General features: G+C 37.3%; 1 protein-coding gene across 1 annotated transcript; it reads left to right on the top strand.

Moving 5' to 3' along the window:
• The first annotated feature begins 1,033 nt into the window (after positions 1–1,033).
• Positions 1,034–7,355, top strand: SLC7A13 (solute carrier family 7 member 13). The gene is made up of 4 exons (XM_009086474.3): positions 1,034–1,757; positions 4,225–4,356; positions 6,011–6,375; positions 7,110–7,355. Exons 1-4 carry the CDS (start codon positions 1,034–1,036, stop codon positions 7,353–7,355), a joined length of 1,467 nt encoding a protein of 488 aa, XP_009084722.1.
• The last annotated feature ends 6,520 nt before the right edge of the window (positions 7,356–13,875 follow it).

Raw genomic sequence — 13,875 nt, 5'->3', positions numbered from 1 at the left:
GGCACTTACCCAACTCACAAGGTCCATGCTGAGCTTCTTTTCAGTTAGTTTTCTTCTTTCTGCTTTCTGCCCATTTTTCTTGACAGTTTTTTTTTAAAAAAATTGCATTTTTGGTACAAAAGTAATTTGTTTATGCTATCTCCACATCTGATTGAAGAGAAGCTCCTAATACAAAATATACAACAGATTGGTAAGTGTGTAGAAAAATCAGCAGCCACACCTTATAAGACACATGCCACACCGGTGGGAACTTCCAACCTTCCTCTTTCTGTTCCACAGCTCCTGTGCAGAAATGAAAATTATGATACAGTTTCTTTCCCTCTCACAGCAGTCTCTGAAGACTAATGCCATCTTAGGACATGCTTGAGTACTAGTCTAACAATGAATGCTCAGATAAAAACTGGGAATAAAACTGGTAGTTTTCTTTCTAGGGCAGTGTTTAATGAGTGAAGTATAAACAAGCTCCAGTATACCCAGTGACTGATGAGATTTTGGCAAAGCATACTGGTGATCATCGGTTATTACTGTTCATTTTCTGTATAGATGGTGGAAAAATAGTGGCAGGCTGTTCATCTAATGTCTATGTCACTGTCAATAATATATGGAAGGTTGATTTCTTTCCTCATGTTGCCATATCCTTCCTCTTTCCCTAGGGTTGACGTAGAAGTCATGTTTACTCACATCTGTGGTTGTCTTTGAAGATGTACATAAAACAAAATGAAATCTGTTGATGAAAATTATCTGAGAAATGAGCATTTACTATGCATTAATTTTAATGTTGTTTTCTTTAAAAATACCTGCCAACCTTAATAATTTTTGAAGTACATATTAAACCAACATGTACATGATTTGCCAGTGTTTCTTGAAGTATTTGGTTAATTATCTTCACGCAGGAGACATCAAAACCCAAAGTATGCTCTCTTTTCTGAATGATTAAGCCAGGCTTCCCATAACATTTCACTAGCAAGTAGGGCTATGACACACTGCTAACAACAAAGTGAAATCTGCTGTGGGAAAAAAAAACGTGAAAAAAATGAGTAAAGAAGAAAACAATGACCTCAAAGATGAGCAAAGAAAAGGAAAAGCCAAGATGCAACTCAAAAGAAATATAGGTTATTTTGACGGGGTAAGTTTTATTATAGGCTCAATTGTTGGAGCAGGGATCTTCGTGTCTCCCACAGGGGTGTTAAAACATTCCTTACTCAATGTTGGCGTTGCACTAACGATCTGGACCGCATCTGGGCTGGTTTCTCTGATGGGTGCCCTCTGCTATGCAGAGCTGGGAGCGGCTCTGCCCTTCTCTGGAGGAGAATACAGCCACATTAAAAGAGGCCTTGGATCCCTACCCGCCTTCGTGTTTATCTGGACATCAACGTTCACCAAGCCAGCATCAAATGCTGCTCGAGCCTTGCTGTTTGCTGAATATGCCACACAGCCTTTCTATGGCATTTGTCCTGCACCAGATGTGCTGAAGAAGTGCTTGGCCTTGGCCGTTCTCTGGTCCCTGGGGATTTTGAATGGCCTTAGCGTCAAAATGTCTGCGTGGGTGCAGACAGTTTTCACTCTGCTGAAGATGATGGCCTTGTCTGTGATTGCTGTCGGTGGCATAGTTCTCCTTGTTACCAGGCAAAAGGAGAGTCTGGCCAGGTTTGAGGACATGTTCAGCTCAGAGATCCCCAACGCCTCTCAGGTTGCTGAAGCCTTCTTCCAGGGGCTGTACGCGTACGGCGGCTGGTGGTCCCTCAACTACATGGCAGGTATTCCACTCCTCTTCTTTAGATTTAGTTCTGCGCTTCTCATTCTTGTGTTCCTCAGGTTGTTTTGGGAGAACTTGTCTCTGCTTCAAGACCACAGGGTCCTTCTAATTTTACATGAGTGTTTGGTGGGACTGGTAGAAGAGGCGTCGTTCCTCTCTAGGGAAAATTCCAGCTTTTTGTGCAGAACCAAGCTGACATTTTTATGAAATTACAAGAGAAATAATAATAGTTAATTTTAAGTCTCAAGCATAAGCAGAATTTTTCATACCTGAAATATTTGCATTTTGTCTTTCCCAGCATCCATGTCAGTGTATTTTTAGGAAAGTATCAAGTTATCCATGCCAAACTACGTGTGCATAGGTAATTTCTATTTAAATGTCTGTGCCTTATCTGAGGTTATGCAGCTGGTTTGAACATGGTCAAATTAATTTTGAGTTTTGTTAGAATGCAGTAATTTTATGGGATATATTTTCCTGGGAAGATAGACTTTTGAAGTCCAATAGAGGGTAAAGAGAGGTCTGTGGAAGGTGGCATAGATTTTTTCCCAGAATTTTTACTCAATTTTAACATTCAAAAGATTTTTGACTATCTGTTTACTTCCCTATTCTGTATCTGCTGACAAGTGGCAGTAATAAATGAGCATTTTTTCCTGAAAGCTACAGAGATGATGTTCATAATGTTAGGTATTCACATCACAAGTTAAATCAATAGAGTTTTATAGTAAAATCAGATTCATGGAATTACATTGTAAGCAAGTGGATATTGCTGTTATATCTTTAACCATTTGTATCCATTGACCTCTGTCACGTAAAATATTAAATAAACGGAATGTGCTAAATGCATACCACAAAGTTCAGTGGTGAGGATAGTGTGAAAACTTGGTTAATGTTTAAAAACCTGACTGTTGTCTTTATAATCCACGTACTCCAGCTTTAAAAATAGGCTGCAATTAAAAATATATATATATATAAATCAGGAAAGTATGGTTTTGAAACCTTAGGTATTCATTTAAGACAAGTACTTGGCTTTGTAAGCCTGAGAAAATACCAGACTTCTGGTAAAATACTGATTTATTCTGATAAGTTAGCAGTACTAATAAATGCCATACACTGGGCAGCACAGCTGTTGAGACAGATGTAACCTATGCAATACTTCTGAACTGAACTGAGTTTCCCTGTGCTTCAACAATAACTTTATTTGTGTGAACTTCAGCTGATGGATCGGGTGCCAGCTGGCTGGCAAGACTGCAATAAGTAACAAAACAAATGGAAAGATAAATTTAAATTGGCAGTTTTGGCGATTATCCTCTTCCAAGCTCAAAATTACTGAGTGAATTTGTTATATCTGAAATTCCAAATTCTCTGATGGTATCTAAATTCCACTGTTGTGGTCCTTCAGTCTTGTCTCTGTGCACTACAGTCAGTACAGGGATCATGGCTCAAGGCTGATGTCCTGAGCAGGAGATAGAAATCAAATGTGAAAGAGGAAATGGATTTCTGTCTCTTAAAAGGAGTTTAAATAAGCTGCACATCTGACTATTCATTTCTTCCCTCTTATCAACTATTTGCTGGTAATACTCAGGAAATTGTCTGTAAATGCTGAGGGAAGTGGGAAGGAGTGAGGGAACAAGAGGAAGGAGTGAAAGAAATGAAAAAGAACCTTTTTGATTGAGATGATGGCGATTGAGATTAAACTTCTGGAAACCAGCTCCATCTTTTGCTGGGACTATGACATGCCCAGGAATGTGTGACAGTGCCTGAGTTATACACCTGCAAAATTTGTTTTTTTTCTTGTTTGGTAAGAGTACTTCTAAGCTCTCAGGCTTAGCACTAAACAGTTTTCCTACACCATCTTTGCCCTGGAAAAGATAAAAATCATCAGAATCCATCAGGGAATGGCCTCCCTTTAAAACCACTGCATTATTGCTCTTGTGTGTATACCTTTGGTCTTTTCTGTTAATTCTTATATAAAAAGCAAAGAGAAAGGTTTTGAGTAGGAATAGGCAAATATGCTCAATAAGTTTCAGATCAGGATTCATGAGGTGACGTAAGAATAAATAATGTGACTTAAGAGTTTAATGTTTAAGCTAATGATTTTCAAGTAAGGCTACTTGAAAATTTTCTACCAAATCACTTTTCTAATGTAAGTCAAATATGTGATTAATCAAATCAAAGGGAAATTATCACTCATTTTCTCATTTTGTGAATCAATCAGCTCTTCATCCAGCCCTCCTTCCAAAATAGTTAAAAATAGCTAAGTAAAAAAATATTGTTTGAGAATCTTTGATATTGCCCTGTTTGAGAACCACTGTAGGACTTCACAAGCAGAGAATTTAGCAGCCATGATTAGTGATTGGGGCAGGACTTTGGCATCAGTCTTGTCAAACTCTGCACAGCTTCACCACTGAAAAACACTTGCAGAAGCTACACTGCATGCATCATTTGTTGTTTTAAATTGTATTTTTCAGAGGAGATGAAACGCCCCAGCAGAAATATCCCCTTAACTGTGATGACTGCTGTTCCTGCAGTAATTGTTTTTTATTTACTAGTGAACATCTCATATCTGACTGTCCTCACACCTAAGGAAATTGTCTCCTCAGGTATGTATTTCATATTTTTCTAATTAAAAAGAGCTGGCCCATTGACATATCCATCTGCTGTCAATGCCCTAGGTTACTTCTGCTCATCTAACTTCACAGTCCAGAAATTTGGGTTTATTTTCTTTTAACAGAGAATTCTTCTTTTACTGTATGACACAAATGGGATGAATGCAGGCAGATTTTTGAAATTGTTGGCTTTTTCCTACACTGTCTGAAAATAAACCAGAAGTGTATTAAAACCTGGAAAATAAGGTGAAAGTCTCTAAGTATAGAGATGATCTTTGCTTTCCTATAGTTTTAATCCTATCTCCTCCTCCTTCTTTCTCTATCTCATTGAGTCTTAGACTAAAGCCATTACTCTTTAGGAGGTGGACAAGTCTAACATGTTCAGGAGTATAGAAAAGTCTATGGACACAAAAATGTAGCCATTTTGGGTGTGTATTATTCATGATATATACTGTGACTTCTCAGAAGAGCCTATGCAAAATTCAGTGTGTATAAACCCTGTTTCAGATCCTGTGCCAGTAAGCTGGCCATGTAAAGCTCCAAAGGGAACTGTATTTCTCCTTGATTATCCAAGCAGCACATTTTAAATCCCACTGTAATGACACTGAGCTGTCAGACCTTGCCTACAGGCCTGACAAAAACTATCCCTCATTTGGATGGATCAATCTTTTTTTTTTTTTCCTATGAATAAAGCTCACTAATATAAATGAGAACGTTGTACCTGTCACTCAGTAATCTCATATTATCGCTCAGCCAGTGTCAGGCTGTCTGCTGGGAGAGATGGATCATTTGTATGCTACAATGGAGGAGGCAGCAAATACCAGACTATCCATGAGTAGCAGCTGCCAGCTGGCATGACCAGCTCCATGCATTCCAGGGGAACTGTGTTTATTTATGCCAGCTGAGAAGATAACCTTAAAATTATAGCACTTTTTCAAACATTTCTTGTTCCTTCACTACTCTTTTTTCTTTTTTTTTGTTTTTGAGGTGGGGGGCACTGTTTTCCCCATCTCTAATTACTTCCTATGCTGCAGAGGACACTGCAAGAACTCTGTTCCTCATGGCATTTGGTTACTGACCCACTAAATATTGTCCTCACTACAATATCAGGTATAGCTAATTTCCAAGCAATATTGAATAGCTCTTGTTTAGAAACAATCTTTCACATTTCCCAGTTCCACCCAAAGCAAAATCTCACTAATAGCACATTTGTTGATTCATCTCTGAACATAGATGTTCTCCTGTTGTCAGTTTCCTGTAACAGCAGATTAGGTCACCACCGTGGTCATGCCAGGGACCAAGGAGTTAATTTTCTCTTCTTGCCCAGGTGTGTGTGTGTTTGTGATGCACGACATGAGATGTGGCTCACTCCTGATGGGCAGTCCATGACTGTGGTATTGGCCCCAGCAGGTTTCCCTGGCTTGCTCTGACAGGCAGCACTGCTGCTTGCTGTCATCTTCCCAGGAAATGTTTAGCTCCTGAATGAAATGCCCTTAACATTGGATTAGTGTTTGACTACTGCAACGAAAAAGCAGGCACTGCTGGTAAATAATAGGTGCTTCTTGTATTTTAAGTTTTGTTCCTGTTGAGTCTGTCAGTTATTCAGAACATGGTATTTGTACTACACTAATTCTTTGCTTTCTTGCAGTTGCTGTGGCAGTCACTTGGGCTGATCGAGTGATCCCCTCTGTGTCCTGGATCATTCCTCTCTCTGTTGCTGTCTCAATATTTGGTGCCCTCAACTGCAGCATGTTCACACTGGGACGATTAAGCTATGCTGGAAGTCAGTCAGGACATTTACCTCTTTTAATATCCATGCTTAATGTCCACTCCTATACGCCAGCACCAGCCATGATTTTTTCAACCACCATTGCATCCATTTTTATCATCCCCTCCGACCTTATTATGTTAACAAATTACTTTGGATTTTCTGCCTGGCTTATGACTGGATTGACTTGTGCAAGCCTGATTGTACTTCGATACCGGGAACCTCATCTACATCGACCATACAAAGTAAATGGATCTAAGTTAAAATATTTTTATAAATTTTTTTTGAGTCCTGGATTGCATGCAAAAGTTATAGAAGTGCAAATGCAAAGTGGAGAGTCACAAAAATACAAATATAATCTCACTGCTTAGAGCCTTATTTGAAAATTTTGCTTCACTATATAAAGATATACAAACAGATGGTCTCTGCCCCAGAGAACTTGTACACATGAGATAGTTCTTTGCAGAATGGGGGAGATGTGCAAACAATGTGGAACCATACCAGTGTGGAGCACTGAACAGTATAGGCCCATTGCCATTCAGTTCATTGAACTTTGTTCTGCTCCCATTTTCCCTGACACAATAACAGGCATTAAGGATAGGTTGAATTTCCTCTTACTCTAGCAGTCAGAGAGCTGGGTTAGAAGTGTATGCTCATTGTGAAGGCTTCCAGGCACCCAGCCCTGAGTGTCTTATAGTGTCTTATAACCCACAATATCATATGTGAGCAAATGGATTTCCAGTACTGCCTGTCTCTTCCCCTTGACAAAAGAAGAAGCCTAAACAAATATTTTTTAAAAGATACTTCTCTTATAGGCAATTTGAGTCAGATGGCTCTTGTCCTGGGTGAATTTATAGCAGCATGAGAAATGGTACTCTACTGTGGCAAAGCACAAATTGTTACTCTAATGAATGAGGCAGAAAAGTCACAATTGATTTGTTTATTTCCTAACCCATTTTTTTTTTTCTTTCTCTTACAGGTGTTTTTACCAGTTCCATTTATGATGGTGGCTATGTCTTTCTTCCTAGTTCTAGCTCCCATTGTCTGGTCTCCAAACATGCAATATGTTTATGCTTTCCTGTTTATGCTTGGAAGTCTTATTATTTATCTGCCTTTTATACATTTTAAATTGCATTTTGCATTTCTTGATAAAATTACTTGCCACTTACAGCTCCTGTTAGAAGTCTGTCCTGCTGATGGACCTGCTGAGGGCAAATGTGAATAATGGCAGATATTTAATCTCAGTACTGCTAAGAGCCAGCAGAGGATTTTGTTTAACTGAGACTATAAACAGTGCAATTTAGATGTTGGTGTGATACATAGGTGTGCATGCATACATATACATATATAGATGTATACACATATATTGCAAATATGCACATATATTTATGTATAGGCACAGAATCACAGAATGAACTAGGTTGGAAAAGACCTTTGACACCATCAAGTCCAACCTATGACCAAACACCTCCTCATCAAATAAACCATGGCATTAGCATAATAAGTTAATATGTATATGTTTGGTTTTGTTTGTATAAATACATAAATATATATGTATGCTAATTTAATAGGTGCAAAGGATCTCTCTTAAACCTGCAAAATCTGTAAAATGCTCTCTTCTGCATAGAGAAAGTTAAAAGTTGCATAGAGTCTTGCAATAATAGAAATAAGACTCGATGACACAAGCACAAATAATTATTAGTATTATCATACAATAAGTGAATAAATACATAATAGCATAATTATACAAATACACTCACACTTTGAACTTGAATTGTCTGGATTATTCTTAGTTTGCAGTAGCTCACTGAGTAGAACTTCTGGTTTTAAAGACTTTATATTTTTTTCATCTGCTACTTTTTTGGCATTTTTTTTTTAATAAAAGCCTTTGAAGACTATCATAAAGTTGACTGATCTTTTTAAATAGCAAGAAAATTGGGCATGGTGCATCTTAGCTATTTTAGAACAACACATACAAATTCAAGGTGAAATCTTACAATGCATCAAGTAAGACAATAAAAATTATTTATCCTTTTCATCACAGAAATAAAAGCTTAAGAGATGTAGATTCCTTTACTAAATCATTTACATCTTAGCATTAATATTACTTTATTCCTTGCTTTCTTTTTGGTGTTATTGAGAAGTAAGAGCTTTTTTAAGCCTCCTCCCCTCCATTTTTATTTTGTTTATGAAAGTAAGAATCATTCTTTTTCTTCTCATAATTGGGCCATATAAAGTTCACAGAATATTTAATCCTAAAAATAAATAAAAAGTACCTACAAGCCATCATGTATGTAGGTGATTATTAATATATGCTGCTATTTTTATAATTGCAATAGAATTACAAATATAAAGTGATTTTCCAGATCTGGCAATGAAAGATCATCAGCACAACCAGCAGATGGCCCCAGCTGAACATCACTCTACACCATGATCTCTGGTTTGATGGATATTGTATTGGTGAAACTGTCTTACAGGGCACTGTATTGTAACACAGTGGAATGGAAAAATCTTACTACAATATTCGATTCACTGATGTATAACAATTTTAGAAACTGGAGTGACAGATAAAGAATTCTTCATAGCTACCCAAAATCTAGGGTGGCCATCAATAAAACCAGGAATCAGCTGAAGGTTTAAGAGGATTTGACTTTGCTCTGGAATGAGCCCCCAAATTAAAACAAATATATGTAACAAGTAGCTTTTCTCAAGGTGATAATGCACAAAGAATGAAAATTTGAAGAAAAAATTATACCTTTTAACAAGCTGTATGAAGAAAAGGTCATACAAGTGGACAGTGTACAGCTGAGCTGGAGACTGGTTCCTGCTGAATGCAAGAAAGGAATCAATGTTTAATTTCACTTTATAGTGCTATTGGAAAAACATTTCTCTTGCTGTTTAAATTCAAAACATCATGAGATTCATCAACATTGTAGAGGTGTTATATTTTAAGGACTGAATTGTAAATGGAAGAAGTTATTTTACTGTGATTAAGGCATCCATCAGTGATTGGTAAATACAAGTGTGGCAGTGCCAAAGATTTTCGACTGAACTTTCAAGTAATTTATTTAAATTTTAATCTATTTTTTAATATGTAAAAGAAAAGTGGAAGTTGTAAGGAAAAAAAGTTTATGTAACAATGATCCTGTGTTGTACACCAGATGATTAGGAAAAGCAAGCATCAGGGGGAAATTGCTTAGTTGGGTGTGTTATTTCCATGTAATTACTTGTCAGTTTGTCAGCTATCTATTTAATTCCCTAATGAGTTGGGTAGCCACTGACAACATATATCAGGGTATTTTTGTGTAATTAGAGCATGTATTTGTTAATGATACAAACTTCAAATATAGAGATTTAGCAGTTCCAACCAATCAGGGAACTCAAAAGTCCCAATGAAATGTAATACGAAATAAATTGCTTTTATGTATCTTTCTGGAATATGAGGTAGATAGTTTTTGTTTGAATAAAAATCTACGAAGTGGCACATAAAGGTACAAGATGAGAAGATTTAGAATAGGTCAGAATTAAAAATGTCCATGCAAGCTTAAGCCCCTCTGCAAAGCCACCTTTCAATGGCCTTGCATTATCAGATCATAAACTGTTCTTTCTATATACCCTTAGCTCATTTATTGGAATGAATGGATGGTGCCACATAATTCACTATCATCTTGTCCCCATTTCAGCATGTGATCTTGCATTTTGTTTCTCACTCTATGCTCAAATGCTGCTCTTGACAGACATTGATATCTTACAGGCTTTTCTGTGGTGTTCCTCATGACAGCACCTAGGCACTTTACAAACAACCACTAATTTCTCTTGACTATTATGAGCTGTGTCAGTGCTATCATCTTTGCTTGCTGAAGGTAAGTTAACTGGATGTGTAGGTTGCACAAGAAATCAGTTTTGTGATGTTCTCTGAGAGCCTTCAATTCACATCAAATACCTGGATGGAGAACCATTTATGGAGATTCAAGTCCAAGTATGGATGTTTATCTTAGGAGCAGGGCAAAGAGCCAGGGAATTAGTGAACATACACTACTCAGACACTATATACAGATTTCCATTTCCTTTCATTCCAGCTTTTAGATTGAAACAAAGGCGGTATGACCAGAATTGCTCACTAACTTTGGATTCTTAAGACAGGGTACCTTGGAGCTGATTTTTTGTTGTAATTAGTAAGTTCAGACTGCCTTTAGTCCCCTGGAACTAAGTTCCAAGAATACTGTAAAAAGGAAAATAGGACAAATTATCACAGTCACTTTGGTTTAGATGAATAGCTGGTATCCTTTAGCTCAATTTCTGACTTAACTGTGGGTAGCTGCAATTCCTTTAAGACTTACAGTCTACTAAATGTTAAATTATCACTATCAAATTTTAAAATTCCACAAATCAAGCATGAGGATTTAAAGTTTGGTATAGAAAATGGGGAAAACAGAATTAATTGCAATTTTCAAAAATTGAGATTTAAATTATTCCAGTATGGCCATAGAAAAAGACCAATGTGTATTATTCTGGGCAACAGTCAAATTCCTAAATTCAGCAACTGTTCTGCAAGTTGATTCATTACATCATATTCCTCCTCTTCTACAGCAAATGAGGGATTGGCTGCCTCACATTTAGCATCTTCTTCAATACTAATGTTGACTTATTCCCAGATTTGAGAGAGACAGGATTTTCTGAAAAAGCATGCTCTCATTAAATGACCCCTGTTGGAAAGGGACTCACACAGCTGAGCTGAATTAACATTATAAAAGCAATCCCAGATATGGTATTACCCAGCCCCTGACTATGAGTCACTGATGTTCTCTTAATGCAGATTTTCTTTTGCCTGAGTGTTTCAGAATGCTAAATCACAAAGAAGCAAATACACTATTAAATGTATAAAGATTTCTTATTGTTGCTGGCTCATTCCACATTTCCAAGCAGTAAGCATAAAGGAATAGAATTCAAATTTATAACTCATGTTAGGTACTCTGGCCAAGAGCATTCAATATTTTAACATTATAGCTTGTTTCTCAGTTGGTCTCAGCTGCTTTCCTACTTGAATATATCCCAGAAAGTGCTATATGGAAGTGTGACTTTTATTACTAGACTGTATCAGACATTTATTTACATTTAAAATTATTTTTGTCTTTGACTTCCTAATTATTTTATGCTTATGCATACTTGCATGTTTCAGAACTTCAGCCTTACAACAAGCAAAGGTAGAATGTGGATGCTTTTTTATCAATACTGTACTGACTGGTCCATTTTTGTATGTAATCTCCTTATCTGTTTTTCTAGGTTTCTAACAAAATATTTGTATTTGGCAATGTCTAAATAATAAAGGCAAGGCCTGCATTGCCTTTTTTTTTTTTTTGTCCTTTATCTCCTTAAATAGACAATGTAAAATAAAATTATTGGTATTATTAAAAAAAATTACTTGCAATTATACATCATGTTGATTCCATGTGTGCTGACTGCTTTACAAAAAAAAAAAATTCCTGAGGCAAACCCCAGAAATTGTACAAAGAAAGAAAAACCCCAGCAATTATTTGTTTTAGTTTCCTTTTCATAGTTAGTGTTAACTGTGATTCCAATAAAAAGATGATAAGCTAACATTGAACAGCTGTACATGGATTTTCGTGTTTTGATGTGGTGATATTCAGTTGGAACCTCTGGGTTACTAGGGGAAGATGTCTGAGGAGCTGCCTGTAGCTGTTAGGCCATGAGTTGTTCAGACCTCCCAACTTCTGCTCTTATGTTTGCTGCACTGTGGATATTGCTAAGGTTCCCTACATCTCAGTTTTCACATATGCCAAACCAGAAACAACTGTGTTTTAACTAACAGGTCAAAGAGCATTTGCTTGTGGTGTTCTCCTCTGTATCACAGGTGTTATTCCTGTCATTGTCCTCTATGGCTTATTTCAAGTGATGGAGATCCTAGGCATTCCCATTCTTACTGGCTTGATTTGGAGGCATAAGAGCTACATCTGCTTCAGGAACTATTTTTACTTTGGAACAAGAAATAAAACATTTTTAAATGAGCAGTTATATCCTACAGGTTAAGAAGCACTGTTGAAGAGTTAGTTGTACTGTCACTGTCGTTTTTCAGTAATTCTTGCTACACAGGGGAAATTTTAGGAGGGCAAAGGAAAGGTAACATGCTAATATTTAAACAGAATAAAAGAAATTAACCAGGAAATTATAGACTTGTCAGTGTCACATAATTCCTTGGAAAAAGTAGTGGAACAGATAAATGAAACTGAATTAATAACGAATTAAAAGCGAATAGCAGAATTCGTTCATTTGTATTTATGGAAAATAATCCTATGAAACCAGTTTCACATTATACTTTCTGTAGTATGGGTTGGGCTAAAAGCTGAAGAACACGTGATTTTGAGGTCCACCAAAGCTGCAGACTTGACAAAGTAGTTATACCACTACAAATCAATGCTTTGTTTGGCAAATTTAAAAGTGACTAGGGTTTATCATCATCTTGCAAAGCTTCTCAAATAAGCCCTATTAGCAAGGCTTTGTGCATAATATTGGCTAGGGATTTTCTCCTTCTTTTAACAACAGAAAAGGTATTGTTCCTGGAAGCAAGAGATAAATGTGTTTAGGCTGAGACTTTCCTAGGTACCACCACATATACCACTGTATATGTCTTCAGTGTGAGTGAGGATGGTGAGGCACTGGAACAGGCTGCCCAAAGAAGTTGTGGATGCCCTGCTGTAGGCCAGCTTGGATGGGCCATTTGGTCTAGTGAAAGGGATCCCTGCTCATGGCAGAGGGGTTGAAATTAAATGATCTTTAAAGGTTCCCACCAACCCAAACCGTTCCGTGATTCTGTAATTGCGAAGTTCTAGGCTGCAAGTGGGACTTTTTTAGTAATGTCACACCATGGCTGGGCGTGGCCAAGGCTGGAACTTTGGAGAGGGGCTGTTGCTCAGCAACCTCACAGCCTTTCTGTAAACATTCCACTGCAGTTGGCACATAGGGTCCCTCTCTTTCACTCTGCCTGCATGGGTATGTCCTGTCATTATTGCTAAAGTGCTAGTTTATATAAAGTGTTGGCCTCTGCACTTTGCAGCCAAGCTCCTGAACCTGAGGTTTTTTTGGCCACAGGTTCTTGAGGTTGTTTAAGACTTCAGAGTATGTTCAGAAGGAAAATATATGGCAGGTGTTTCATATGTGAAGAATTTGGGCACAGCTAAGTTTAAATTGGCTGCTGGTGTCCTCATTTTTAGATTGCCTGTCGCAGAGAGATCACACCTGAGCCTCTGTTATGTGTAGGCTTGTTCTTTTGCTCCCAGACAGTGATTTTATGTTTAGACTTTGAGTAGACTTAACTTTTCCTCTGAATCAGTTTTCTTGCATCAGAAACACCTTGATATTTAGTTAATTTTTCTTTCATGCTTAAAACTAATTTTGTAATGCCAGGTCAAGTTAAGACACAGTGGAAACTTGGATACAAAGTGAAGCAGTACTAGGGTTTCTGTCTATGTGTCTGTATCTTAATTCTCTTTGTGAAGTCCACACTGACATTGTTTTCAGAGAGGTTTGCAAAGTGTAACAGCAATGAGATGTTTTTTCTACCATGTAAAATCATAGAAAATCAGTGTAAGACCTTAATTCCAGTTACAAGAAGGATAAGAAATCTTGAGAGTTGAAGTCAATGGTCCTCGTTGCTTCCTTCCAACACACTCTGTGAGTCTGTTGTTTGAGGAAGGCTGTGAACTAAAAATTACTTAATGCAATCATTC

Source organism: Serinus canaria, chromosome 2 (assembly GCF_022539315.1).
Source record: "Serinus canaria isolate serCan28SL12 chromosome 2, serCan2020, whole genome shotgun sequence".
Lineage (NCBI taxonomy): Eukaryota > Metazoa > Chordata > Aves > Passeriformes > Fringillidae > Serinus > Serinus canaria.
The sequence above is the reverse complement of the archived record's forward strand: the minus strand, read 5'-3'. Positions and strand labels throughout refer to the sequence as shown.